The sequence below is a fragment of the Aspergillus stella-maris genome (genome assembly GCF_047715825.1).
Source record: "Aspergillus stella-maris strain CBS 113639 unplaced genomic scaffold BDV14scaffold_50, whole genome shotgun sequence".
Taxonomy (NCBI): Eukaryota; Fungi; Ascomycota; class Eurotiomycetes; order Eurotiales; family Aspergillaceae; genus Aspergillus; species Aspergillus stella-maris.
In genome coordinates, this window is record NW_027396844.1 from 39,262 (window position 1) to 64,060 (window position 24,799).

General features: G+C 51.5%; 10 protein-coding genes and 1 non-coding gene across 11 annotated transcripts; 7 read left to right on the forward strand and 4 right to left on the reverse strand.

The window, feature by feature from the left end:
- Nucleotides 1-456: 456 nt before the first annotated feature.
- Nucleotides 457-1,408, reverse strand: BDV14DRAFT_105183 (putative antigenic thaumatin domain protein). The gene has a single exon (XM_073765568.1). It carries the CDS (start codon nt 1,189-1,191, stop codon nt 685-687), a length of 507 nt encoding a protein of 168 aa, XP_073625490.1. The 5' UTR covers nt 1,192-1,408; the 3' UTR covers nt 457-684.
- A 2,763-nt stretch (nt 1,409-4,171) lies between these two features.
- On the forward strand, nt 4,172-7,585 carry BDV14DRAFT_178176 (DUF323 domain protein). Its single transcript, XM_073769537.1, has 6 exons — nt 4,172-5,019; nt 5,078-5,757; nt 5,808-6,023; nt 6,080-7,216; nt 7,266-7,347; nt 7,406-7,585. The coding sequence occupies exons 1-6, from the start codon at nt 4,724-4,726 to the stop codon at nt 7,470-7,472; spliced, it is 2,478 nt and encodes an 825-aa protein (XP_073625491.1). The 5' UTR covers nt 4,172-4,723; the 3' UTR covers nt 7,473-7,585.
- Nucleotide 7,586: 1 nt separating this feature from the next.
- Nucleotides 7,587-9,662, reverse strand: BDV14DRAFT_178186 (D-arabinose 1-dehydrogenase (NAD(P)(+)) ARA2). Its single transcript, XM_073769538.1, has one exon. It carries the CDS (start codon nt 9,073-9,075, stop codon nt 7,690-7,692), a length of 1,386 nt encoding a protein of 461 aa, XP_073625492.1. The 5' UTR covers nt 9,076-9,662; the 3' UTR covers nt 7,587-7,689.
- A 239-nt stretch (nt 9,663-9,901) lies between these two features.
- BDV14DRAFT_105312 (uncharacterized protein) lies at nt 9,902-11,680 on the forward strand. Its single transcript, XM_073765569.1, has one exon. The coding sequence runs from the start codon at nt 10,085-10,087 to the stop codon at nt 11,579-11,581; it is 1,497 nt and encodes a 498-aa protein (XP_073625493.1). The 5' UTR covers nt 9,902-10,084; the 3' UTR covers nt 11,582-11,680.
- A 602-nt stretch (nt 11,681-12,282) lies between these two features.
- Nucleotides 12,283-13,531, forward strand: BDV14DRAFT_105314 (uncharacterized protein). The gene is made up of 3 exons (XM_073765570.1): nt 12,283-12,545; nt 12,609-12,946; nt 12,996-13,531. Exons 1-3 carry the CDS (start codon nt 12,396-12,398, stop codon nt 13,411-13,413), a joined length of 906 nt encoding a protein of 301 aa, XP_073625494.1. The 5' UTR covers nt 12,283-12,395; the 3' UTR covers nt 13,414-13,531.
- A 343-nt stretch (nt 13,532-13,874) lies between these two features.
- BDV14DRAFT_105334 (uncharacterized protein) lies at nt 13,875-15,048 on the forward strand. The gene is made up of 2 exons (XM_073765571.1): nt 13,875-13,998; nt 14,050-15,048. Exon 2 carries the CDS (start codon nt 14,156-14,158, stop codon nt 14,795-14,797), a length of 642 nt encoding a protein of 213 aa, XP_073625495.1. The 5' UTR covers nt 13,875-13,998; nt 14,050-14,155; the 3' UTR covers nt 14,798-15,048.
- Nucleotides 15,049-15,789: 741 nt separating this feature from the next.
- On the reverse strand, nt 15,790-15,878 carry BDV14DRAFT_t116. Its single transcript has one exon. It is a non-coding gene; the product is annotated as a tRNA-Glu (tRNA).
- Nucleotides 15,879-17,463: 1,585 nt separating this feature from the next.
- BDV14DRAFT_210530 (uncharacterized protein) lies at nt 17,464-21,355 on the forward strand (the record flags this gene model as incomplete). Its single annotated transcript, XM_073775915.1, has 7 exons — nt 17,464-17,739; nt 17,812-18,183; nt 18,233-18,505; nt 18,556-18,718; nt 18,768-19,090; nt 19,141-19,390; nt 19,809-21,355. The coding sequence occupies 7 exons, from the start codon at nt 17,464-17,466 to the stop codon at nt 21,353-21,355; spliced, it is 3,204 nt and encodes a 1,067-aa protein (XP_073625496.1).
- A 477-nt stretch (nt 21,356-21,832) lies between these two features.
- Nucleotides 21,833-22,145, reverse strand: BDV14DRAFT_202688 (NADH dehydrogenase [ubiquinone] 1 beta subcomplex subunit 3; the record flags this gene model as incomplete). Its single annotated transcript, XM_073774093.1, has 2 exons — nt 21,833-21,989; nt 22,048-22,145. 2 exons carry the CDS (start codon nt 22,143-22,145, stop codon nt 21,833-21,835), a joined length of 255 nt encoding a protein of 84 aa, XP_073625497.1.
- A 289-nt stretch (nt 22,146-22,434) lies between these two features.
- On the forward strand, nt 22,435-24,538 carry BDV14DRAFT_178194 (CCR4-NOT core DEDD family RNase subunit POP2). The gene is made up of 2 exons (XM_073769539.1): nt 22,435-23,032; nt 23,089-24,538. Exons 1-2 carry the CDS (start codon nt 22,535-22,537, stop codon nt 24,049-24,051), a joined length of 1,461 nt encoding a protein of 486 aa, XP_073625498.1. The 5' UTR covers nt 22,435-22,534; the 3' UTR covers nt 24,052-24,538.
- Nucleotides 24,183-24,538, forward strand: BDV14DRAFT_105356 (uncharacterized protein). Its single transcript, XM_073765572.1, has one exon. It carries the CDS (start codon nt 24,314-24,316, stop codon nt 24,500-24,502), a length of 189 nt encoding a protein of 62 aa, XP_073625499.1. The 5' UTR covers nt 24,183-24,313; the 3' UTR covers nt 24,503-24,538.
- Nucleotides 24,539-24,799: the final 261 nt, after the last annotated feature.

Here is a 24,799-nt window from a genome sequence, read left to right on the forward strand (position 1 = left end):
TGTGCTGACTGCCTAGAACAGTGTCCAGGACCGCTTGGCCGCGTGGCCGTACCCATGGTTCGTTTCACCTTTTCTCCCACGCACCCATTGATGGATAACGACGGTTTCATGGCTGCCTTCTCTGAAAATTGGACATGCAGACTGCGTATCTCCAACCTTGGGAACAAGAACAGATGGTCCGAGAGATCCGATGCGGGCCTCGGGGATGTGGAAAGTGGATTTGGTTGAGGTCACTGACCAGAGGTTCTTTTTTCCGGTTGACTAATCACCCCCAAGTCAATTGAATTGTGCAAAGTTTCTGTCGCATAAGCATAAGCATTTAAGTTACATCGTACTTGCTGATCAAATCTACAATGTTTTAGAAGATGGAAGTGCAGTTTCAAATACATTTTTCTTGTATTGTATTTTCAGTCTATCCGAACCCTTGGTATCTCCCTGGTATCTTCCCTATATGCGCCGAAATTTGTTCCCCATCGTATATATAACAGCGCTTTGCCAGAGCGCTTGCCGTCGTGAGTCGTAAGACCGCCTGCCTGGGCGGGGTCCTGCCTTTTGTTGGGGGTATCGTTGGATTCGAGAAACGTCAGGATATAAACGAGTGACATGACGTTTCAGGAATGTTCTTTGTTGTCGTAGTCTTTGTCTTGTTTTATCTTGTCCTCTGCGGGACGGAGATTGCTGCGCTTAACCAAGGGTAAGAGTGTAAGCAGCACCAGTGGAGCAGGCGCGGGTGTTGTGGTCATCAGGGTACTGGTAGGACTCGGAGCAGTTGGCGTCGCCAGGCGCGCAGGTGACGGTGTCGCAGGAGCTGTCGTCAATGGTGACAGTGAAGCCGGCGGTGACGAGTGCAGAGTCCTTGGCCAGGTTGATGCTGGACATGTCCCAGAAGAGCATGTCGCCGACCATGGTGTACTCGTACTGCAGGACATCGGAGACGTCCTCGGAGCAGCCGAGCTTGATGGAGATGCCGCCGCCGTTGGGGTTGGTTTGCCAGGTCTCCTGGTAAGCCTTGCCGGCGGGGAGGCTGACCATGGGAGCGGAGGTACCAGAGACGGACCAGACGTTGATGTCCTGGTCCATATTGTTGATGATGGTGACACCGCCGTTGATACCGCGGGCGACGGGCGCAGGTGTGGGCAGAGCCGCAACGGTGGCCAGGGCGGCAGCGAAGCTGATGATCTTTCTGAACATTTTGGAAAGAGTGGTTGTTGTTGGTGGTGATAGAGGTAGAGTTGACTTTTGAAGTGTCTTTGAAGGATTGACTGGTCTGATCTACAGACGAAAGAGTGTGACGGGCCGAAAGGACTGTGGGAGGTTCTACCTCGATGTAATGAAGGAATGAATGCCTTGTGGTGCAAGAAGAAGAAAAAAAGAGATGCAAAGCGAGGAATGACCGGTTATTTATCCTTGCCTCCGCGGGTGGGGGGTTCCATGATGGTCTCGCATATTCCTCGGTGAAAACGACGGCTGAAGGATTTTCGAGAACGCTGCTGACGCCCGGTGGATCAAAGAGTGAGGCATCAGATTCATTGATGCTCTGGATCTCGGCGATGGGTCTGAGAACTTGGTGTGCGCCACGTTCTTAGTGCCGATACTCAGGCACAGAATCATCTTGCTCTCGGCCAATGAGCGACTGTAATTCTGTGCAAGTAACTTTGGTACCTGATTCTTCGACCAATCATAAAAGAATAAAAAGCAACAATTGGGTCCACGTCGTTTCTGCCCTGAAACCGTTGGCTGGCAGTCAAAGAAACCTAAATGCGCGCGCTAAAAGAAATCTCGCAAGGCAGGAGCCCACAATCCCAGTTGGCGCCCGGTCTAGAAGGCTGGGCGAAGTCCAGAAGATGTGTCATTATTTCGTGCGCAATCGCTGTTCGACGTATGTTCTTGCCGCCGCATAAGATGGCTCTCGCGGCTGTCAAAAGTTGGATTGATAGTCGACCGGTCGACCGGAGTTACACAGCGACATCGGTCTCAAATGGAAATTTCTCCCGCTGGGTGGCAGCATGTTGAACAGAAACTTCGAGGATTCGACAAGTCGCGGTGTGTTTGCCAATTTTCAGTAGTGGGTCTTCTTTCCAACGGGCGAGACCGAGTGAGAGTTCGCGGCCGCCCACCCGAACGCCTGGCTCGAACAATCACACCCGACGTGTCCCTGACAGCACGCATGAAACGTGGAAATCTCTTCTCCCATGCGTACGTCATTGGCATACCAAAGTACGAAGTTTTTGTAGACGGCGCTGATGAATGTAATTCGTCTGGTTGAGATTCCCGGCTTGGTCGTACGCTTTGTCTACCAGCGGTTGAAAGGCACCGCCACTCTATATCCATTTTACCAAGAGGATATTTCTCCACGCATTGCAACGCTGGAATTATGGTAAACGGCAATTCGGTAGTGGGCACAGTTCGTGATGCCGGGAGAGCCGGGAGATGGGGCAGATGGGTAGCATCGCGAGACGAGTCAGGCTGAGTAGAGATCTGGACCCTGGTGGGTGCGTCGTGGATAGCTATAATTCGCGGCTGCCTCGTAAAGAAGACCCAAGAGAGTGAAGAGATTTCATCGTATTATTCATGCTAAGCAGAGGATCCAGGAACGGCTCTTGGTCTGGATTCAATTGGCGGGCTCATGAGCTAGCCGGGGGGTGTTCGGAAGTACCTGCAGGAAGGAGAGATTGGATTGGTGTTGAGGTGCGGTGGTGATGAAGTGACAATCACTGTCACATGCCACTCACCGATGCGCTGGCGCTGTCTTATATGCCTGAGGTGTCGGTGCCTTGTTGTTTGTCCGCACAACCCGAAGACCGCCATTGGACTCCGACTAACTTCAACAGAAAATCGAGTAAAATTGCCTTACATGGATAGAGGGCGAGTATGGGTTGCCTGGTTCTATCGGTGCTGACACTGCCAGCTCATGCTTGCCTCTCAACCCATCCTTGCCAAAAAAGGATTCCCCGAAGATTAGGCCAAGGTATATACCTCTGAATAGCCCCAATCCAGACTCACAGTCTTCGCCATCAGGCGAGGCATTGAAAGCGGTCCAGGAGTCAGCAAACATTACTGGACTCGCATATCGCAATGAGACGGCCCAGTTCTGCCTTACGCAGGGATGGACACGATACCTGTGCAGGAGTTGCCCTCCCCCCACCCCCGCCAGGTACCAGTACGTTCAGCCTCGATGAGGTGAGACAAAAGGGCTGTGTAACTGCTTCTCATTGGGGTAAGCAGGTTACCCTACACTTGGTATATCGTCTAGGGATGGGCAGCATGGGTGAAACTCGGATATCAATCATTCAGCCAGAGCCACCTGTTCCTCCTATTATCCTATGGTTTACTTCAGGTGCTACACCGACATATCCTCCGCAAGGCCATTCCATGCCCGTTGAGGGTCCAATGATACTTCCAGTCCTTCAACTGTTGTTGGTTGGCTGAAGGTAGTTCCGATGAGCGTTGTGACTTATACATGTGCATGTACTACGGACAAAGTCGGGGAACGTTCCCCGATCCCGGCAATTGAGCACTTCGAATGCTTATGGCGGGAAAGAAGCAATTGTGAGGTAGCACAGAGTGCGTCATTGTAGAAGGGGAACTACTTTCCTTTCAGGAGCGTATATCCTGACCGTCACCGCATGTTGCTTACCTGCCCATTGGCTTCCGTACACAGCGGTTGAATTCAGCATATTTCCAGTTTCTTTTCCGAGCTCTCAATTCAGGTTCCAATAGCGGTCATTGCTGAATATGAATTCGATTAAATTAGCAGCGACGGTGTCAAAGAGTGCCAAAGGGTATGATGATGGGTGCCGTATGCTGGACGGAAAACATCTATCCGTGGGTTAGGTCAATGGGCCATGCTCAAAGAAAGACCGTGTAGACCAAAGTTTATATGAGGAGCGTGGTATCTCGAGTGTAACGTTGGAGATGAAAGATGAAAGCTTGCGCTTCAAAGAAAGGACCGCTGAGGATGTTGTTGTGGGAGTCAACCTTCCCCTCCATTGTGAGAAATTATGCCTGAGGCAGAGAGTAAAACTGCAAACATGCCAAACAAAGCAAACACATAAATGCAAAGTGGACAAACATGGTGATGAGTGGACTACGTCATTTGTCAGGGCAAGCTCAGCTGTTCCCCTCATGACTGACCAAGACCGAGCATCGCTGGCTGTCTGACTGGCCATGACTTCTGCATCTGGAAAGTCGTGAGGTCTGTGCGGGGCCCTGGGCTGCTGCTTCACTTTTGACTTGCAGACTCTCGGATTCCTCGCGTTTCCATTGCTCAATTCTATTGCTCACCTCCGCCGCTCTCCGCCGTGTCCTGATGTCACTCATCGCAGACCTGTCCAATCCAGTCTTCGATCTACCAGTGTGGCCTGTTTGCACCCTGATCGAGCCCGGGATGTTCAGGAATAAACTTCCACGGCATTGGATGGGGATGGCTACGAGCAGGGAAGCTATTTCCAACCTGCCGCGAATGCCGTTCCTGCTTCTCGCTCATTCCTCACGATCATCGCCTGATTCGCTTCAGGCCTATCATCTTCCCGATCTCATCTGTTCTTAATATACTTTGCATACCATCTAAGCACTCCTCATTTACCCCTCTCTGCCTTCCCATGAGGCTACCTTGCTTTCGCTACCTATAAGATCCAACTATTGCTACTTTGCTAGCTTGTACAATAGCTTCTTTGTTTGTTTATTCTTACTTTTGACGGCCGACTACTCCGCGCACAGCAATATGAGTCCAATCGCAGTATCGCCCAAAAGCGTCGACATAGCAGATGTCCGCGAAAATGACATGCAATACTCCCTAGTTAACGAGATTCAAAAAGGTCTCAACCCCTCCGATGGGAGGAGACGGTCACTACCTACCATGTTACTATACGACGCCGAGGGATTGAAGCTGTTCGAGAAGATCACATACCTAGAGGAATACTACCCGACAAATGCCGAGATCGAGGTGCTGGAAACGCACTCTCGACGGTTGGCTGAAAAGATTCCAAGCAACGCACAGCTTCTGGAGCTCGGTAGTGGGTGCGTATCCCTCTTTGCAGTCTCAGCCACGTTCTTCTGTCTAACAAGGCTGGTATAGAAACCTCCGCAAGATTGAAATCCTACTCCGCGAGTTCGAGCGCATCGGCAAGCCTGTAGACTATTACGCCCTTGATCTTTCCTTGTCCGAGCTCGAGCGCACCTTCTCCCACGTTGCTCTCGACAAATACAGCAGTGTCGGTTTCCACGGTCTTCACGGGACGTACGACGATGCTGTTACCTGGCTCCGAGACCCAAAGAATAGAGAGCGACCGACAGTTGTGCTGTCAATGGGCTCATCGATTGGAAACTTCAAGCCTTCAGAGGCAGCGGAATTTCTCGGCCAGTTTGCTAGGCTTCTCAAACCAGACGACCTGATGGTCATTGGCCTTGACGCTTGTCAGGATCCGCGTCGAATTTACAATGCCTACAATGATTCCCAGGGTATTACCCGAAAGTTCTATGAGAATGGCCTCGATGTTGCAAACCAGGCTCTCGGACGTGAGGTTTTCCAGGCTGACGAATGGGAGGTTGTCACGGAGTACGACGCTGTTGATGGCGGACACCGAGCATTCTATGTCCCGAAGCAGGACATGAAAATCGAAAATGTACACTTGAAGAAAGGGGAGAAAATCATCTTTGAAGAAGCGTTTAAGTATAGCCCGCAAGCACGCGAGAGGTTATGGCATGACGCCGGTCTCATAGAAGCGGCCGAGTTTGGCCGTAACGTTGACGACTATCGTATGTTTCCAAACGTATCATCGACCTCTGGATATTGACTCACGGACTAGACCTTCATGTGTTACAATCGGCAGACTTAGATCTTCCAACAACGCCCTCCCAGTATGCCGCGCACCCAATTCCTAGCCTCGAAGACTTCCGATCACAGTGGACTGCATGGGACATCGTTACGAAAGCAATGATTCCTCAGGAAGGCCTGCTATCGAAGCCAATCAAGCTTCGAAACTCGTTGATTTTCTACCTTGGACATATCCCAACATTCGCTGGTAAGTCATCGTCAATGATACTGTTTCTAAAATGGCAGTTGCTGACCATTTGATAGATATCCACTTGACTCGTGCCTTAGGTGGCAAACCCACAGAACCAAAGTCGTATCAGTTGATTTTCGAGCGTGGTATTGATCCAGATGTTGACGACCCCGAGAAGTGTCATTCGCACAGCGAGGTGCCAGACGAATGGCCATCTCGCTCCGATATCTTAGATTATCAAGATCGAGTAAGGAACCGGATTCGTTCCATTTTGGAGCGGCCTGATTTGCAACAGAACCGGACCCTGGGCGAGGCCCTCTGGATCGCATTCGAACACGAAGCGATGCACCTAGAGACTTTCCTCTACATGCTCATCCAAAGCGAGAAGGTTATAGGGCCGCTAGGTGGCCATGTGCCAGATTTCGAGCAGATGTTCCTTGGGGCTAGGAGAAACAAGACAGCAAATGAATGGTTTGCTATACCCGCACAGACTCTCTCAGTTGGACTCGACTGCCCAGAAGACTCGATGCCCAAGGATTCGTTTGGGTGGGATAATGAGATTCCTGCGCGCACCGTAAACGTCCAAGCGTTTGAGGCGCAAGGGAGGCCCATCACCAACGGCGAATACGCCTCATACCTCCATCAGTATCAGCTACCCAGTCCCCCAGCTTCGTGGGTTGAAAACACTCAGGATTCCGTCTCTAACGGTCACTCTTCGTCCGAGGAATATCTCGAAAGGTTCGCAGTCCGAACAGTGTATGGCCCTGTGCCACTCAAGTTCGCCCAGGACTGGCCAGTCATTGCCTCGTACGAAGAGCTCGAACGGTATGCTTCTTGGAAGAACTGCCGGTTGCCGACCTTCGAAGAGGCAAAGAGTATATATGCCCATTCAGCCGGATTAAAGGAATCCGTGGCAGATGGTGTGTCAAACGGCGCTACCAACGGCACCAAGCACCCTTTGAAAAACGGCTACCACAAGCCCACAACGCAGCCCGTACAGGCTCTAAGTAAATCCTCGGTCTCAACGCCAGTCTTCATTGACCTCGAAAACCTCAACGTCGGATTCAAGCACTGGCACCCAACGCCGGTTATCCAGAATGGCGACAAGCTCGCTGGACATGCTGATTTTGGCGGCGTCTGGGAATGGACTTCTTCGAGCTTGAAGGAGCACGACGGGTTCAAGGCAATGGATATTTACCCGGGGTATACATGTGAGTTTTCAACCCATCTTTCTCTGAAACGTTATCCTGACTATGGCAGCCGACTTCTTCGACGGAAAGCACAACGTCATCCTCGGTGGTTCCTGGGCGACCCACCCTCGTGTCGCGGGCAGGACAACCTTGTGGGTTCTCTTCACTCAACTCGAATGCTCTCAAGTCCAGGAACTGACAGATACATAGTGTAAACTGGTACCAGCGAAACTACCCATACCCATGGGCTGGAGCGCGTCTTGTCCGGGATCTTTAGAGAAACCTCGTTTCAGAAGACCCCATTTCAACTAGCCAATCTAACTAGATAGTGACTAGACACATATGAAGCATGAGCGATGAAAAATGAGAAATCCTACTGAACTCAGCCAATTTGCTTTCTTTCATATAGTGTAGTTATTTTATAATTATATACTCTAACATCTAAACCATCGCACCGCATCACAATCATAATGCTGAATAACTCAACAAACAAATCAAGCCAAAGGCGGACCATTATCCACGGGTATCTTAAACTCCTGGGCCTCCAACGGCGGCGTCGGCATCGCCTCGGTCTCCATAACATTCACTTTCACATTACCTGCCCCCTTCAACTTCAGCATCACACTGGCATCAACGTCCTCCTTCACCAAGGCAATATGCTCAGCCGGTAATGTATTAACGAACCCCTCCCCCGGACTCGGCCACGTATAATCGACCCATTCGGGTGTGAGTATATTCTGGATTTCGCGCGCGAGATGCAGTATCTTTGCGCGGCGGTCGCGAGACCAGACGCAGTCGGTTATTATGCCATCTGAGGGGGAGGGGATGGCTGGCTTGTTCTGGGTTTCGAAGTACTCGTCGTCTTGGTTCTCCAGCCCGTCGACGATACTGTGCCATACGCGAAGTGTCTCGGTCAATTCATCGACGTTAGAGACGCCCATTACGCTCACTCCCAACCGCTCGCCTGTCCCCATGCTTGCGACGGAGAGGAAAGAAGGGTCTGAATCCGGGCTGCGGGCAAGAGGCGGACCAAGGGCGCCGCCCTTCGCACCGTCTCGTAGCCATGATTCCAATGCGAATCGGATGGCAATGACCTCGATCTTCTCGCCCTGTGTATCAGCCCACTCAGCGGCATTGTGGATAGCACTGCGGAGCGCATCAGGCGCAGGATGGAAGTCGCCCATGCTACCGATGGGAACGCCCTTGCGGCGAAGGAGACCCATTCCCAGTGGTGAGGCGTTAGGTATAACGTCTACCCCCGCAGCAACAAGACGCGGGAGACCCTGCGTGAGGAGGCGTGTGTTCTGGAGCGTGAAGTTCGCGTAGGACATCACAGCGTCGAGGGGCTCTCCCGTTTCGCGAAGAATCAACTCGGCAAGGTCGCAGAGGACATGGACAGGGTATCCCGAGATTCCAACATATCTAATTGTTCCCTCCTCATCTCTTATCCGCCGCAGTTCGCGGACTGCATTGAGGACTTCTGCGGGCGAGACGAATTCGACGTCGTGGCAGTATACGACGTCCAGGTACTCCGTATGCAAACGGCGAAGACTGCGAGCTATGCTTTTCCGCACCCATTTAGGCGAGTAATCGAATGAGGACCCGGCGATGCGGCCGACTTTCGTGAGGAGGTGGTATGTGTTTCGCGGGAAATTTTGTTGGACGAAGTCTGTGGCGAGGGCGCGGCCGAGAAGGTCCTCTGCGGGTCCGTAGTAAGGGGATGTATCGAAGGCGCGGATTCCGCTTGCAAATGCGCGGTGCACGAGTTCTGTTGTCGGGAGGGCGTAGGGGTCTTCGTTGTACTGCGAGTTGAAGGTCGCTGTGCCCATGACCAGTGGGGGGAGGGAGGCCGATAACGGAGGAAGGGTGTCGCGAGTCATTGTGAGGATGTAACCACAGAGTAGGTATTAGAAATGTAGAAAGATAGGACAGCGGTGCTCAGCACTCGCTTTCAACCTTGACAGGATGTCGGTAGGAACGAAAAGAGCGGCGAAAAGAGAGAGGGAGGGCGGGTTGATAAGGGGAAGCCGCGGGGCAAGAAACAATCTTTGATTTCCAACCGCATCCCCACCAGATTGATGGCGCCATGGCCGGACCCGATTAGCCTTGTGCTGGACAAGAAGTGCTGGGCGAATGGCATTGGAAATCGGAGCAGTGTGGACGCGCGATTATAGTAAGGAGTTCGGAAGGGTGGAGGGCTATCATATGAATGTAGGGATTGACAGTGGCGATCCTGTTATCGATCTTGACAATAGAAATCTTCTCCGCACTCTCAGTAAAGATTACAGAAGAACAGAAGCTGTACGTTGTAATAGGCTTTCTGTCAATGTCATTGAACATAGTACTGAAAAGAATCCTTCGAATATTTTTGTGCAGAATCGGATAAGATCGCTTATCTCCGATGCGCCTATCGCTGGCCGACGGTTGTCGCATATCGGACTTTCCTATCACAGACCCTGCTGTCTCCCTTGTCTCTTATTCGAGATCGCGATCGATCTGACTCTGCTTCTCTTTATCTATGCTTAATTCAATACGTCAACCCCAGCTGTTCCGATCGATCTCGGCCACGGTCCATAGCCATATGGCTTATCTACTTCCCCGCCGAGTTCGTGGCTAGGTGCTACCGCAGGACTTCTTTGTCCGCCACGGAGCTTTGACCCCGGAATTGAGTTCATCTCGAAGCGTCCAATTTGCAGTGCTGAATATGACGTGCAGGAAGATATCCTCGTGACTCCAGAGTTCTTGTAATCATGCAGGCTGACGTGGTTGCATTCCGGAGGGGTTCGCAGGCTCGTGTTGCCAGCTCACTGTCCCTAGAGGCTCCAGCCTTCAGCACTCTATCTGCAAGATCCCTTGCTCGAGCATGGGTTGAACCCATACAACAACAATATGTCCACCTTGGAGATGCGACAATTGAACTCTCTTTCGAAGCAACATATTTACCAACCTATGCGACAACTGGCTCGAGCTCGGGTACTTGGTCAGCTCTTTCAGGTCGCCATCTCCGTTGCCCTTTTACCATTGGATAACACGATCCTCGTCACAGTTTTGGCTTGGTGTTATCTCTCCTCGTTCGTTTCCTTGAACACAACCCGACGACGCGAGGTAATACGAGATGTCCAATTTCGACCAAAGACCATCCTTGTTACCGGGGTTAACACCCCATACGGTCTTCGTGTCGCACGAATTTGGTACAACGAAGGGCACAGGGTTGTGGGCGCAGACATTACAGAGTCTAGATTCGCATCGGGCGAGAGCAAGTCCATGGCTTTGGTAGCCTACTACCGTATACCTAAACCTCAGTACGTTTCAAGATTGCTGGATATCGTGCTCAGGGAGAAAGTGGATATATGGATTCCCTGCTCCCAAGATGCTTCTGTCGCCGATGACTCCACAGCCAAGCAAGCGATTGAAAGCAGAACGAGCTGCAAATGCATTACCTTGGACCCCCAGTTGTCATCTCAATGGAGCCAATCGGATTCCTTCCTTCAGTATCTTACTGACCAGGGTCTCCCGGCGGTCGAGAATCACCAGGTGCTGTCGCGAGACTCAATACACAAGATCCTGCATCGATCACCTACCAAGACCTACCACATCCGCCAAAGCGCCCCTGCAGTTGACCTGAACAAAACCATCGTCTTGCCAAAGAGAACCCTCAGCCTGACCTACCTGGAAGTCAGCGAGATCCAGATCTCCAAGGACAGTCCATGGCTCATGCAGCAGCATGCACGCTTGGGCGAATTCACTGCAGATTTGATTGTCATTCGTGGCCATGTCGTTGCTATCATGATCCGTCCGGCTAATCGAGAATCAGTTTGGGGCTCTTCGCCTTTGAATAACGGGCTTGCGGCGACCATTCACCGAGTCATCGAGAAATTTGCGTCCAAAGGTGGTTCGCGGATTAATGGGCATTTCTCTGTCCGATTGATGGTAGACGAAGAACGCATTTCCAACTCTGTCCGCTATGAGGTACGCATTGCAGATTGCACGCAAGGCGCAGCAACTGTCACACATCTCCTGCAGAAAATATCTTCCAGGTCTCTTGTCAATGGGTACCTGGCGATCATCTCGAAAGAGGACGTACCAAAGACATCGGTAGATGTCTTAAGCTTTAGAGTCGATTTTAGTTCAAGGCTCACTCAACTGCCGAGCCTATATCTAAATGTCAATGGATTCGCTGAACGGGTAATTTCGCCTACGCTTCGTTCTGTTGTACAAAACATCGACAAGAAATTAGACGAAGCAGACAATATCTTGTTGTTTTGGGCAAATTGGCGATTTGCTTTCATGGATCCCTTGCCATGGTGGTGGCATGCTCATGTTTACTCGCCATTGACCCAGCTTGACCAGGTGCTGGATTCAATCAAACAAGCTTGCGCATCGTGAGCGCAGGCGCCAGCGTAAAGAAGTTGACCTATCCTGTCATCAGGTAGCAACTTTATCGGTCTGATGTGGATTTAGTAGAAGGTTCTGGCGTGGCTGAGATTTGCCGATCCAGAATCCAGAGTCGGGATTAAAGCGGCGTTCCTGAAATAGCAGCACCACTCAACCCTCTGCGCTTGGCCGTTTCAGCAGCGACTCAGATGCTTCACGTGTCACACAAGACTAAAAGCTGGAATGCTTTCAAAAGGGATATGAACAAAGAGTGTGTTCATGACAGTAAAGCATTGTTTAGTAGCGGTAAAGTCGAAGGTGTAGAGCATAACGTGGGAGATGATGTAAGGCTGCTATTTCTGGAATTATGTACATTAGGTTCCAGCATTTGGCATTTGTGCAAACGCTCGTCCATGGCCCATGCGCCACGCTCGTGCCGCAGCAACATTCTCCAGCTGGACTTCACCACTCTGATTTTAAGAAGGAAGACTACCTTCGTCTCTATTCTACATTCAAGCATCACTTCATACATTTTAGACCGATTCATCCGTGAGGTATTGCTTGTACGTGTTTCGTGGAACAAGCGCCAACCGGTCTAGTGTCCGCGCGGCGTCGTCGGGTTGCCCCGTTCCACCAGCTGTCAGAGCTGCCGTAAACATTGCTCACAGCCTCACACTGCATTCTCACTTTTTTCTACCTCACTCTCGCGCGCTTGCGATTTGAAACCTCTCAGAACATTGCTTCTATCGATAAACAATCTCTCTGCCATTATAGTTTGTTTTCCATACGACTTCCTTGACCTACAAACCCCGAGTCGACCGTCACCATGAGACGGCCTTCCTTCAACCCCGGCCGGACGAAGAACCTCGTCCATGGCGTCCAAGGCTTCTTGATCTTCCTTGGATGGGCTCTCACAATCGCCATTTTCACAAAAGGGGGTGGTATTGATGGGCGATCAGCCTACTACTTCGCCTTGGTAAGTTTCCGACTCGAGAGTGCGACCTACGGATGACGGCAATTCTAACAATATTGATCACAGTGCTGGTTCTCGATCCCCGGTCTTATCTATCTCGTTGCTGTACCGATGTGGCCTCGCGCTCGACGATTCGGAAATGTCTATGCTTTTGCGACCGTCGACTGTCTCTACACTCTTCTGTGGCTTGTCGCTTGGGCATGCATGGCTAGCTATGTGGCCCAGGGCAAGAGCGAAGGCAAGGATACAAGCGATAGCGACAACACAGATACCAGCACCACAACCAATAGCAACAGGAAAAGAGCCGACGATGACAGCAAGAGCGGTTGCGATAACTGGAAGTACGGCAGCGCCAGTAAATGCCATGTTAGCACCGCTTCGTGCATTATCGGAGTAGCCATCTTGTTTGTGCTCCCAACTCTGCTATGATAATACCTTGCTAACGCTCTCTAGTGCTCTCTTCCTTTTCACTGCTTATATGTCATTCCGCAACGTTATGCACTTCCGCCGCACCGGTACCCTGCCCGACGCTGTCTCCGACCCCACCTTCGCTGCGCAGAGCAAGGCTGCGTTCTCTTCAAACCCCGCTCAAGACTTTGAGGAGGAGGATGATTTCCGCTCCGGACGTGGCGGCATGGGCTCATCCATGCGGGATCGCGACGAGGACTACGCTCTCCTCCACCAAAGCGAAGTCGATGACCTTGGCGGCCGCTCCGCGATGCACGGCGCCTACGACCCCACCAACCCAAGCTCGTCGGTCTTACACGACTACAATGCCAGCGAGTACAGCACCAGCTACGGTGGTGCCCACGGTCAGCACTACAACGCGCCGTCCGACTACGACTCGAACATTAGCGGCTACAACCGCTAAGCATCACCCATTCCTCGATCATCACTTCCTGTTTATCCTCATCCTCTGATATGACCATGGAGCGGAGTTGGGCGCTTTCAGCTGATTGCTGTGCTTGTTTATTGCGGTGACATTCGACATTCGACATTCTTGTTGGTACATGAAGCTTCATTGTGTTGTGCGTGTTTTCTGGCGATGTTTTTGCGGCGGTTGGTTCGTCTCAATTTGCCTGGCTGTTTTCTGACGATTGGACGATCTCAAATTGATCTCTTGTTTTCGACCTTATGTATAGATAAATACCTATATCTGATTTCGTAGCAATTTACTTGTCTGGCACAACTCCATTCTCCACTACCACATGATTCCCACATGATTCCAGGCACGAGCGTGATCCGTAGGGCGGCTAATGCCGGCAGTATCTTCGCCGCCTTCAATTGAACCGGAGTTTGGCCTCACCGCCCCATCTGGACAGCTTGCGGTGTCAATGAAGGACATCCACTAGCGTTCATAATACAATTCACGTTTCTGGTAGTGAAGTCCTCTCAAGCAGAAATAAAACCATATACAGAGCTCTAATATACGGCCTAGGATTCTCCCATCCGATTTGTGAGTTTAACGTCTACCCAACTGTTGTACCTCCGCACTGACACCATTTAGATCATCAGCTTGAATCTATATCTACACCTATACCAGACCACACCAGAACAACCTCTCAAAAGTCCAAACAACGCAGCGTCCCAACGCCGCAAACCTCACATCCAAAATGGCCAGCCCAATCGACATCTTCACCCAACATCCCCTATCCCTCGACCCATCGTCAAAAGCCATCTCCCTCTCCAACACATCCCACATAACGCCCTCCCAAAAATCAACCCTCGAATCCGAACTCGCGGAACTAAACACCCTCCACCGAACCCTCCTAACCCTCGACCCACCCACAATCCCTCCTCCCCCGCTCCCACTGAACCCCAAGCGCTCCGCCCAAATAACCAAGCTCCGCGACAGCGCAAACACGGCCTACCGCAAGAACAACCACGCGGAGGCGATAAGACTGTACACATTCGCGCTCGATATGGCTGTTTCTCGGCCCGGGTGGGAACCTGTTGCGGTGGCTAGGGAGGAAATGGCGACGCTCTATGGCAATCGGGCACAGGCTTATATGGCGCAGCGGGAGTGGGCTGAGGGGTTGGTTGATGCTAGGGCTGCTGTTGAGGGAAAGCCCGTGGGGAATGCAAAGGGGTGGTGGCGCGGTGGGAAGTGCTTGGCTGAGATGGGGAGGTGGGAGGAGGCGAAGACTTTCTTGGGGAGGGGGATTGAGCTTGAGGGGAGAAATAGTGAGGGTGGGAAGGAGTTGCTTGCGTTGTTGGAGGAGGTTGAGGCTGGGTTGAAGAGGAGCGCTGAGTAGGGTGCTCGTTCTAGGTGTTCTTACTCCTTGGAACTCGTCTTCTAGCGAGGTCTTTGGGGAAGACTGGCAGCGGTGTGGTACGTCGCTGTTGAAAGGAATGATTGACTCATGGATTATGCTTGCCTTCTTTACTGTTTGTTTCTTAATGTCTATGCGGTGGCTGTTATAGAGCTACATTTTTATGAACTTTCACGGCGTTAGGGCTTCAACTTGATTTTGATTGTTCAATGATACATTCACCAAACTCAGGCCTTTCTTCTGCTAGTTTCTGGCCTGGGTTAGATAACAGTCAACGTCAGGTAATCCCGTCTCCGCATAAGTTCAATAAAACTAGACGGGGGGCGCCCTATACCATCAATTCGCGGGCATAAAGGCACGATTATGAGAGCAGTAACACACTTACTGCTTTGATATGAGGTGTTGTCCCAAATCATGGAACGCCTGAGATCCATATTAAAGCTAGCTCTCCTCCCACCTATCCCTTCGACCGGATGAAATCATGATCAGAGATAAGGCCAGTGAGCCATTTGGGATGAATTACGTGATTCAGTACCCGTTCTCGTGAAAGGCTAATTGAACCTTGGCAGTTGTTTTCGAATCCTCCTGTTCCCAGACCCGAAGGACCTAGGGCAACGTCGCTGCGACCAGTTATCCGCAATTCAGAGCACAATATGATCAGCCCCGGCGGAGTACGATATTCAGACGCGCGCACATTATGTAAAGCCGTACACAGATGCACATGATCTCAGGAAAGGCACGGATATCAACTAAAGGTCATGTCGCTCCGACTTCTACGATCTACTTCCCACACGCTCAGTAGGTACTGATAAGTACATGTCACCCTTCAATCTACGGGCATGGGGATGGAAAGGAGAAAACAAGAAAAGAAAAGAAAAAGCCAGGCCCGCGCAAGCCCACACACAAAACGAAAAAATATCCTTTAGCAGCCTCGTCTGAGCAGTTGAGCGCGCAAAAAACAAAAAAAGAAAGGCTTCCGATGCGGGGAATCGAACCCCGAGCTGTCGTGCGCTAGTAATTGCTTACTGAGAGACGACGATGTTAACCATTACACCACATCGGATGGTTGTTGCAAAGGTCTGCTTTCTATTGCGCTATGATCGGCGTAAACGTGCAGATTTTTTGCTGCGGAGTTGAGATGGACCCGGTATTCTGGGTCGGAAGGCTATGTGGAACATAACGTGGTGCCGATTGGTTGGACTTTATCAAGCGGCTGCTGATTGGGTGGTTACTGTGGAAGGTCGGAAGTCTGTTCTGTTTTGGGTCGCGGCGCTTAAGCCTATTTTGTCGGTGCTTTCCTTCCTTGATTTACTTCGTGTCGAGGATGGGTGGTGCTGGGGTTACTTTGTGGTTATTGTGAGACGTGTGATGTTTATGGAATGAGTTCTGCTTATGTTTTGTACGTTAGTGATTGTTTGTATTGCTTCATCTGAGCTGAGCGCGTTGAGGGTATCTTGGCGCCCATTACGCTCTCTGCCGGGATAAAATATATATATATATACAGACATCGCGCATTTCCCCACCTCTTCACGGGATTTGTCACGACGGTATGTCGAGAACGGATTCGAGAAACTGATGCAGACGAGCCCATTATTCAGACTAGCCATCGACGTCAGGCTCAAGATAGTCCAATATGGAATCCCACCGTGGGCGGATTTACGCTTACTCTGTACGTAGGCACTCTGCGTGACCCTATTCCCACTCAATTAGAAGATTAGGTAGATGTCTCTATCGTCTTAGTGATCATCGTCCTATTATATCTGCTGCATATACCTTCTGGTAGCCAGTGCCCATACGAGAGCCCACGCGACATGTAAAGTAAATGTTGCTTTGCAGCCGCTGCTTTGCGGTGCTGCTGGGATCAACCAAGGCTGCAAGGTCGACACCCGGGGTAATCCACGCATGGGTGCCTCGGCAGAACCACAAACACCTTGCACAGCATTTCCCGCCATTTTTCGTACCGCGGTTTTGCAGCGCCTCTACGTTGAACCCTCGCCAAGTCTAGTGCCATGGTCGGAACCACAGAGTAGATGACTCTTCGACGATCCGAGAAGATCTGCCATTGTGTCGATCGAGGTTGAGTAAAGGACTCCGACAAAGTCTATATTCACCACGATCTATACCCCATGTTTTCAATGCGAAAGCAAATCCGCTACTTAATGCGGGAGTGCGGATCTGGTGGCTGGGCAAAGGACCCTGGTCTAGGGTTAGATGGGAAATGCCGGCTCTCAGCAGTCGGCAGTAAGGCTTGACGCGGGGTTGCAGGTACCATCAAGTTATCAATAGATCTACAGGAGGATGGGTGATTCAAGTCAACCCCTCAGATCGTGTTATCACTACATAGAAGTAGTCAAATACACTGAATGAAACTGCCTCGGACATGTGCCGATGGAAACTGGACAGACGGAAGCCAGAAATTCGGCATTCCCAGAAGGGATTAGCATGCGGGAGCTTTCCCCGCACACCCCGGCTATACGTAAGTCGCGCTCTCTCCTTAAGGTACAAGAAGTCGCTTGCCGAGTCGAGTCCTCGAGGTTTTACCACCTATATACCTATTGTTGAACTCTGTCCTCTCCCCTTTGTGTCTCTACTGAAACACCCTCTCCACTCAGCATCCATCCTCAAGCTCACGCGAACTCACCTCCACCATGGTCTTCCTCCCTGCACGCGAGGCGGGCACGATGCCTCCAATCCCGGACAACATTCCGATCAGCCAGTTCATGCTCTCAGAAGGCAATGGTCGCCATCCCTTATCAAAGTCAAGAGACCCCTTTACATGCGGTCTCACGGGAAAGACATACTCGACGCTCGAAGTAAAGGACAGAGTGGAGTACCTGTCGCGGGCGGTCGCAAAGATCCTAGGCTGGGAGCCGAACAGGGGGTCAGAATGGGACAAGACGCTGGTAATCTTCAGCTTGAACACGGTACGTCATATACAAACTTTTTGATCCCTGATTCTGGACCCATAATACTAATTGCTTTTCCCTATCCCACAGATCGACACGATATCATTGGCCTGGGCGACGCATGAGCTCGGGGGCATCGTGTCTCCTGCCAATGCGGCTTACTCGGCGCCAGAACTTAAGCACCAATTGCTTGACTCGAAGGCGAAGGCTCTTTTCACATGTGTTCCGCTTCTACCTACGGCGTTGGAAGCGGCGTCCGCTGCTGGATTGCCGAAGGAGCGCATTTACATTATTGATGCCCTGCCTGGCGGCGAGAAGGCACCGGGTCAGTACAAGACTCTTTCGCAGCTGGTTGAGACGGGGAAGTCATTGCCAAAACTGGAAAAGGTCAATTGGCGAGCTGGAGAGGCTGCGCGTCGCACGGCTTTCCTCTGCTACTCTAGCGGGACGTCTGGGTTGCCTGTAAGTGAACCCAGCAAACGATCATGGACTGAGCTGACATGGAGTGCAGAAAGGAGTAATGATCTCACATCGCAATGTTATCTCCAACGCCCTACAAGTGACAGCCTTCGAGAAGTCATGGCGCGATTCACAAAAAACTCCCGACGGCAGCTACTATACCGATGTTCTACTTGGTCTTCTTCCTCAGAGTCACATCTATGGCCTGGTCGTTATGTGCCACTGTGGACCCTTCAGAGGTGACCAGGTAATTGTGCTTCCGAAGTTTGAGCTAGGCACGTATATGGCGGCTGTTCAGAACTTCAAGATCGCGACTTTGTTTGTGGTGAGTGCTGTATTGATCCTCCGGTCAGACCATGGTCTGATTCCTGTTAGGTACCTCCGATCATCATCAACATGCTTCGAAGCCCAGAAGTATGCGCCCAATATGACTTTAGCTCTGCAAGAGCGCTCGTCACCGGAGCGGCACCCCTCGGAAAAGAAACCGCTGTTGATTTCCAAAAGGCTTACCCTGATATCGCGATTCGACAGGCATATGGTAAGCAGCATGTTGTCAGCGCATTATTATGAAACTAACGTCCTTCTAGGACTCACTGAGACCGCAACCGTTGTTACCTTTACACCCGCCGATGATGTTGTATTCGGCTCTTCCGGCTGGATCGTCCCCGGCGTTGAGGCTCGCCTTGTGACTCCGGAAGGAGAAGAGGTCACTAGCTATGACACACCGGCCGAACTATGGATCAGGAGCCCAAGCGTTGTTCTCGGCTACCTCAACAACGAAAAGGCGACGAAAGAAACTTTCAGCGACGGATGGATGCACACCGGTGACGAAGCCGTGATCCGCAAGAGCCCCAAGGGCTTTGAACATGTATACATTGTTGATCGAATCAAGGAATTGATCAAGGTCAAGGTATGTATCTAGGCCAGGTTTGGATCATTCATAAGCTGACTCGTCAACAGGGCCACCAAGTTGCACCAGCCGAGCTCGAAGCTCATCTCCTCACCCACCCCGCAGTCGCTGATTGTGCCGTCATCGCTATCCCCGATGATGCCGCCGGTGAAATTCCCAAGGCAATTGTTGCCAAATCGGCGGAGGCTGGCTCAAACGACGAGGTAACAGTGAAGGATATCATCAAATACGTGCAGGAACACAAGGCACGACACAAATGGCTAAAAGGTGGCGTGCGATTCATCGACGCGATCCCTAAGAGTCCCAGCGGGAAGATCTTGCGACGACTCCTCCGAGACCAGGAAGCTGCTATGCGCAGACAAGCTGGACCCAAGCTATAGAGTTAGATTTGGCGTGCATTTTATTTATTCTATCGTATATATACCTTTTTTATATTATGCAGTCTAGACATAGAAATCTACTGCAGATGCTCATCTGAAAACAACTATAGGTGCTGTTTGCAGTGTTTGACTCTGTCGCCCCGCCGCGGGGAAGAAATGATTTCTAAGCCTCCAAAATTTCTAGAATATTTACTTCATACTTATGACGAGAGCTTGACTTTGTTCCTGGACAGATTCAAAGCTTTCAAGCCTCTAAACCTTTTATACCCATTTATTATTCCTCTGTCAAACCAAAATCACAATGTCCGCCTCCAACAACCCCCACCAAAACGAACAAGACGACGCCTTCATTGACGCCGACGAAGCCGAAGAAATCTTCCACAGAGATGAAGACCAACCCATGGATTCCGACGACGGCGAAGATGCAGACGGTGACCAAGAAATGAACTACGAGGAGCAAGAAATTGAGCTCCAGAACGACTCCGCCGCGCACTTCGACTCCCACACAGACTCCATCTTCTGCATTGCGCAGCACCCGATTCATAACTCGATTGTCATTACCGGATCCGGAGACGACAGCGCATACATCTACGATTCCACGCCGAATTCTGTGAAGCCGCTTCTCCCCGCTAGTTACGAGAATAACCCGCAGCCTAGACAGGAGCGCGAATCCCTGCAGCCACTGCTCCGATTGACCGGGCACACTGATAGTGTTAATGCGGTGGCGTTTACGGAGCCGCGGGGCGAGTATGTGCTTACTGCAGGCCTTGACGGGAAACTGCGTGCTTGGAGGGATACGACGGCCAACCAGAACGGTACGGCGTGGGCGTTTGTAGCGGAGGTGCAGGAGGTCGAGGAGGTGAACTGGGTTGCTGTTTGCCCTGCTGGCAATGGCGATGAGGAGAAGGGTAATGTCGTTGCGATTGGTGGTAATGATGGTAGTGCTTGGGTGTTCCAGATTAATCACAATGATGCGTCGCAGCCAATCTCGATTCTGCAGAGCTTCTTCCAGCATACGGGGCCTTGCACGGCTGGTGCTTGGACGCCTGATGGGAACTTGTTGGCTACTGTTTCTGAGGATGGGAGCTTCTATGTCATGGATGTCTTTGGGGCTGCGGCTGCAGCGGGTGTTTCGTACTCTGGTGGTACGAGTGCCGTTGTTGGTTTGACGGCCGAGGACCAGCGGTTCGAAGTCGAGGGCGGTCTATACTCCGTCGCGATCGCACCAGGCGGTGGATTCGCGGCCGTCGGTGGTGCAGAGGGACACATCAAGGTCGTTGGTCTCCCCCGTCTTGGTTCAAGCGGTGCCGCAGGCCCCGGCTCTGGCGCCGGCGCTTCATCAAAGGCGAAGGGCCGCTCTGCAGCGCAAACATCAGCCGCTACAGCAGGTACACTTCTCGCCTCATTGCAGGCCCAGTCCGACAGCGTCGAAACCCTCTCCTTCTCTGCTCCCCCTCTCACCCTCCTAGCCGCCGGCTCAGTCGACGGCTCAATCGCCCTCTTCGACACAGCGCACCGCTTCGCTGTCCGTCGGCACATCAGGGAAGCGCACGAGGGCGCCGTCGTGAAGGTCGAGTTCCTGCAGAGCCGCTCGGCGACCGCACCGGCTGTTCGTCCGTCTCCTCTTGCTGCTGGTACAACGGGGCACCGCTCGTTCCTGCTGACGTCTGTCGGTATTGATGGTGTTGTGAGGAGGTGGGATGCGCGTGGTGGTACGACGGCTGCGGGTAATGGTTTGCTGACTGAGTGGAAGGGGCACTTGGGACTCACGGAGAGTGAGGATGGTGAGCAGGCGGGTGGTATTATGGGTTTTGTTCAAGGGTTTGATGGGAAGAGGGTTGTTACGGCGGGTGATGATGGGATTTCGTTGGTTTTTGAAGAATAATGGATTCGACTTGTGTATTTGTGCTTGATGATTTATATAGATTAGGTAAATGATGATGATTCTCAAAAGCAACTAATACCGATACTAATAGCAATACTTGATGATTAGCAGTGTCCAACTCTCTCTACGACTGTTGCATTTTAGTTCGAACAGCAAATAACTTTATGCCAGAGCGAATCAATAGTTTTGATACAAAACAAATACTATGTACATGACAAATCAGACCCAGGCGCCGTTTGAGCTAGCTAGGGTCATGCTTGGTAAACCGAGGTGTCTAACTGGTCAGCCAGACAGCCAGACACCCGTCACCCTTCTACCCTTCTATCATAATAGTGCAGAACCACCGTATTCAGCGTCCCTGTAGCCGCAAATGCCTTCAAAGCGAGTCCGGGTGTCTTCCGCACAAACCCGGGGTATCCTTGCTCCCGCCTCGATGAGCTTCAACATTCATTTCAATCCGGTCGAGTCGGCAAGCGCTTAGTGGTGGCTGTCGCCGTGGTGGTGGTCGTCCTTCAGGAACATAGCCTCGTAAACGCAGTATCCGGCGAAGGCAACGCTAGCAATTCCGAGGCCAGGGAAGAGGCCCTTGAAGCGGTTCCATCGGCTGAAGGGGCCGGTGTATCTCCATGCCTCGCTAAGAGCACAGGACCGTTAGCTATGTAATGACAAACATATAAGACTTGAGAACATACTAGCGAGCCCAGGGGTCCCTCCTGGCGTATACCGACTTGGGCGACGCGGCGGCCTTGAACTCGGCGACGCTGAAGCCGGTGGGGTTGGGGGCAGGCATTGTGGTGGTGTAAGGAATTGCGGTGTTGCGGAGGTACAAGTCGGGTGTAAGGAGCGACGGCAGGAAGCGAGTCAATGAATCCCACAAAAGTCCAGACCCAATGAAAGCGAATAACAGCGTATCGACAATCGAGATCCAAGCGGTGGTTTCGACGTCGTCAGGTCGAAGCTGGAGAAAGTTAGGTCTTGGCGCGCTAGTCCCAAATAGTCCTTCCGCCTTCCAGATCCGTCCAGCGGAGCCGGCATTATCCTGGCAGAGTGAATGGCCGGTGTTCTGGTTCAATGAACCCGTCACTTCGAATCCCACGACCACGAGTCCTCAAATGAATGAGCTGCCCCTGCCTCGAATTCGTTAAGCAACAGTCCTAGAAACCTACCCAGCTTACCAACATGCCACCGCCCGTAGGTAGATACGGGCCCACAGGCCTGACAGGCCCATACTCACACCTCGCACAACAACAAGCCCACCTCCAGCAACAGCAGCAACAGCAACAACCGCACCACCCACACGCGCAATCAAGCAACACAGCGCTTCCGCCACCATCACTAGGTGTGCACGCTGGCTTTGCGACAGGAAACCCGAATACGAATATCAGTCCCTTCACATTACCCGGTGCCGGAGTCGGAAATGGGATGTCCGTGGCGGGATTTGGAGGTGCGGCGGATGGTGGTGGTACGGGGCTAGCGAGCCATGCGGCGCAGATGGGATTTGCGAGGGGTGCGCAGATGCAGCAGCAACAGTTACATCAGGCGCACGATGGGCGGTTTACGCTTGAGGGGAAGGGTGCCGGCGTTAAGACGAGGATTCGGGATGTCTGGAAGCATAATCTTGCGCAGGAGATGGCGGTGTTGAGGTCGCTTGTTGAGAAGTATCCATACATCTCTATGGTATGCTTGAATCTTTCAGTAGTTATGGTGGTGGTTGTGTTAACATTGGATTGCAGGACACAGAGTTCCCCGGTATCGTCGCTCGTCCGATCGGAGCCTTCACGAATAAAGCGGACTACCACTATCAGACATTACGATGTAACGTCGATTTGTTGAAGATGATTCAGCTCGGTATAACACTCTTTTCCGCCAAGGGCGAGGTTCCTCCCCCGGATGCTACCGATGCGAATGGACAACCGCTTGGAAATGGTGTGGTACCTGCGCCTTGCACATGGCAGTTCAACTTCCGTTTCTCGCTGGAGGAGGACATGTACGCCCAGGAGTCGACGGCTATGTTGGCAAAGGCCGGTATTGACTTTGCCACGCACGAGAAGAACGGTATCGACCCGCTTGAATTCGGAGCCCTGCTCATTAGTTCTGGGCTGGTACTCCTGGATGACGTTCATTGGGTCTCATTCCACTCTGGATACGACTTTGGCTACTTGATGAAGATCATGCTCTGCAAGCAACTTCCAGAAAATGAGGAGGAATTCCACAAACTTCTCAACATCTTCTTCCCATCGCTATACGACATCAAATACCTCATGAAACACGCAGGGCGCAACCAAGCCGTTAACGACTCACCTTTGACAACCCAGGCTGCGCAGATCCTCAACAACATTGGCCAAAAATCAGGCCTTCAGGACATTGCAGACGAGCTCGGAGTGAAGCGCGTCGGCATCGCACATCAAGCAGGCTCCGACTCTCTTGTAACAGGCGAGATCTACTGGAAGATGCGCCAAGCAATCTTTGGTGGCAAGATCGACCAGTCAAAGTACTCCGGCCAAATATGGGGCTTGAACGGCCAGATGCCAGCCATGACATACCATATGAACCCGCATCAAACACCGAACCTGAACGGCGCAACGATATACTCCGCTGCTGGTACGCCGAGCACACCGAATAATGCTGGCATTCAAACCCCGCAACATCACACTCCTGGCGTGCTGACACCAGCTGCCTCATTTCCTATCCACTAATGTATAGGCCTTTGGCTCTCTTCAAGAACTGTCATCCTCGTTCCTCTCTACCACTGTACTCTCTACGCTATATCCTCCTTTATCTTCCCCCCCCTTACTCTTCTTCTACCCACTAGCTCACTATTAGCAACGGATACGACTTGACGGATGTACATAGCATGCGACCCGCCAGCTCGTGTCCAGGTTCTTGGTGTCTTGCTCGTCACCTTAGTTCAGTTCAGTTGGTTTGGAGGCCTGGGGTGTTTCAGTTCATGATGTCTTGATGGGCGGGTGTATGGTGTCTTTCTTTCTTCCCTGTTGTTTTGTTCCCGGCTGGACTTTATGCTCTTCGTTTTCGTTGGGCGTTGCGGAATATATTTTTTTACCTCCTTTTTTCGTTATTATACATTGTTTCTTCCCGTTGCGTTGGGGTTGGTCTTTTTCTATAGATTATTGTAGTTTCAGTAGGTAGGTAGGTAGTGGAATTTGGTTGGTCCTTCCTTTTTGCAATGACCAGATAAATTGCTTCCTCGTGGTCTCAGTAGTAAGATGCCTACGAAGCCACATATTCGTGCTGATTTCTTGTAATTTTCCCCCCTCTGTTACCCTTCTTGGAGCCTTCAAGAAGTGTGAAGACGTCCTATGGAAAGTGAGTTTATGATTTCTAGCTAGATAGGAAGCATGTGATGTATGAAAGGACTTGAGTGAGTGAATGTTGTGTCCGATGCCGTCATTTAAGACTGTCCCGTGATCCTTTGCAGTTGAGTCT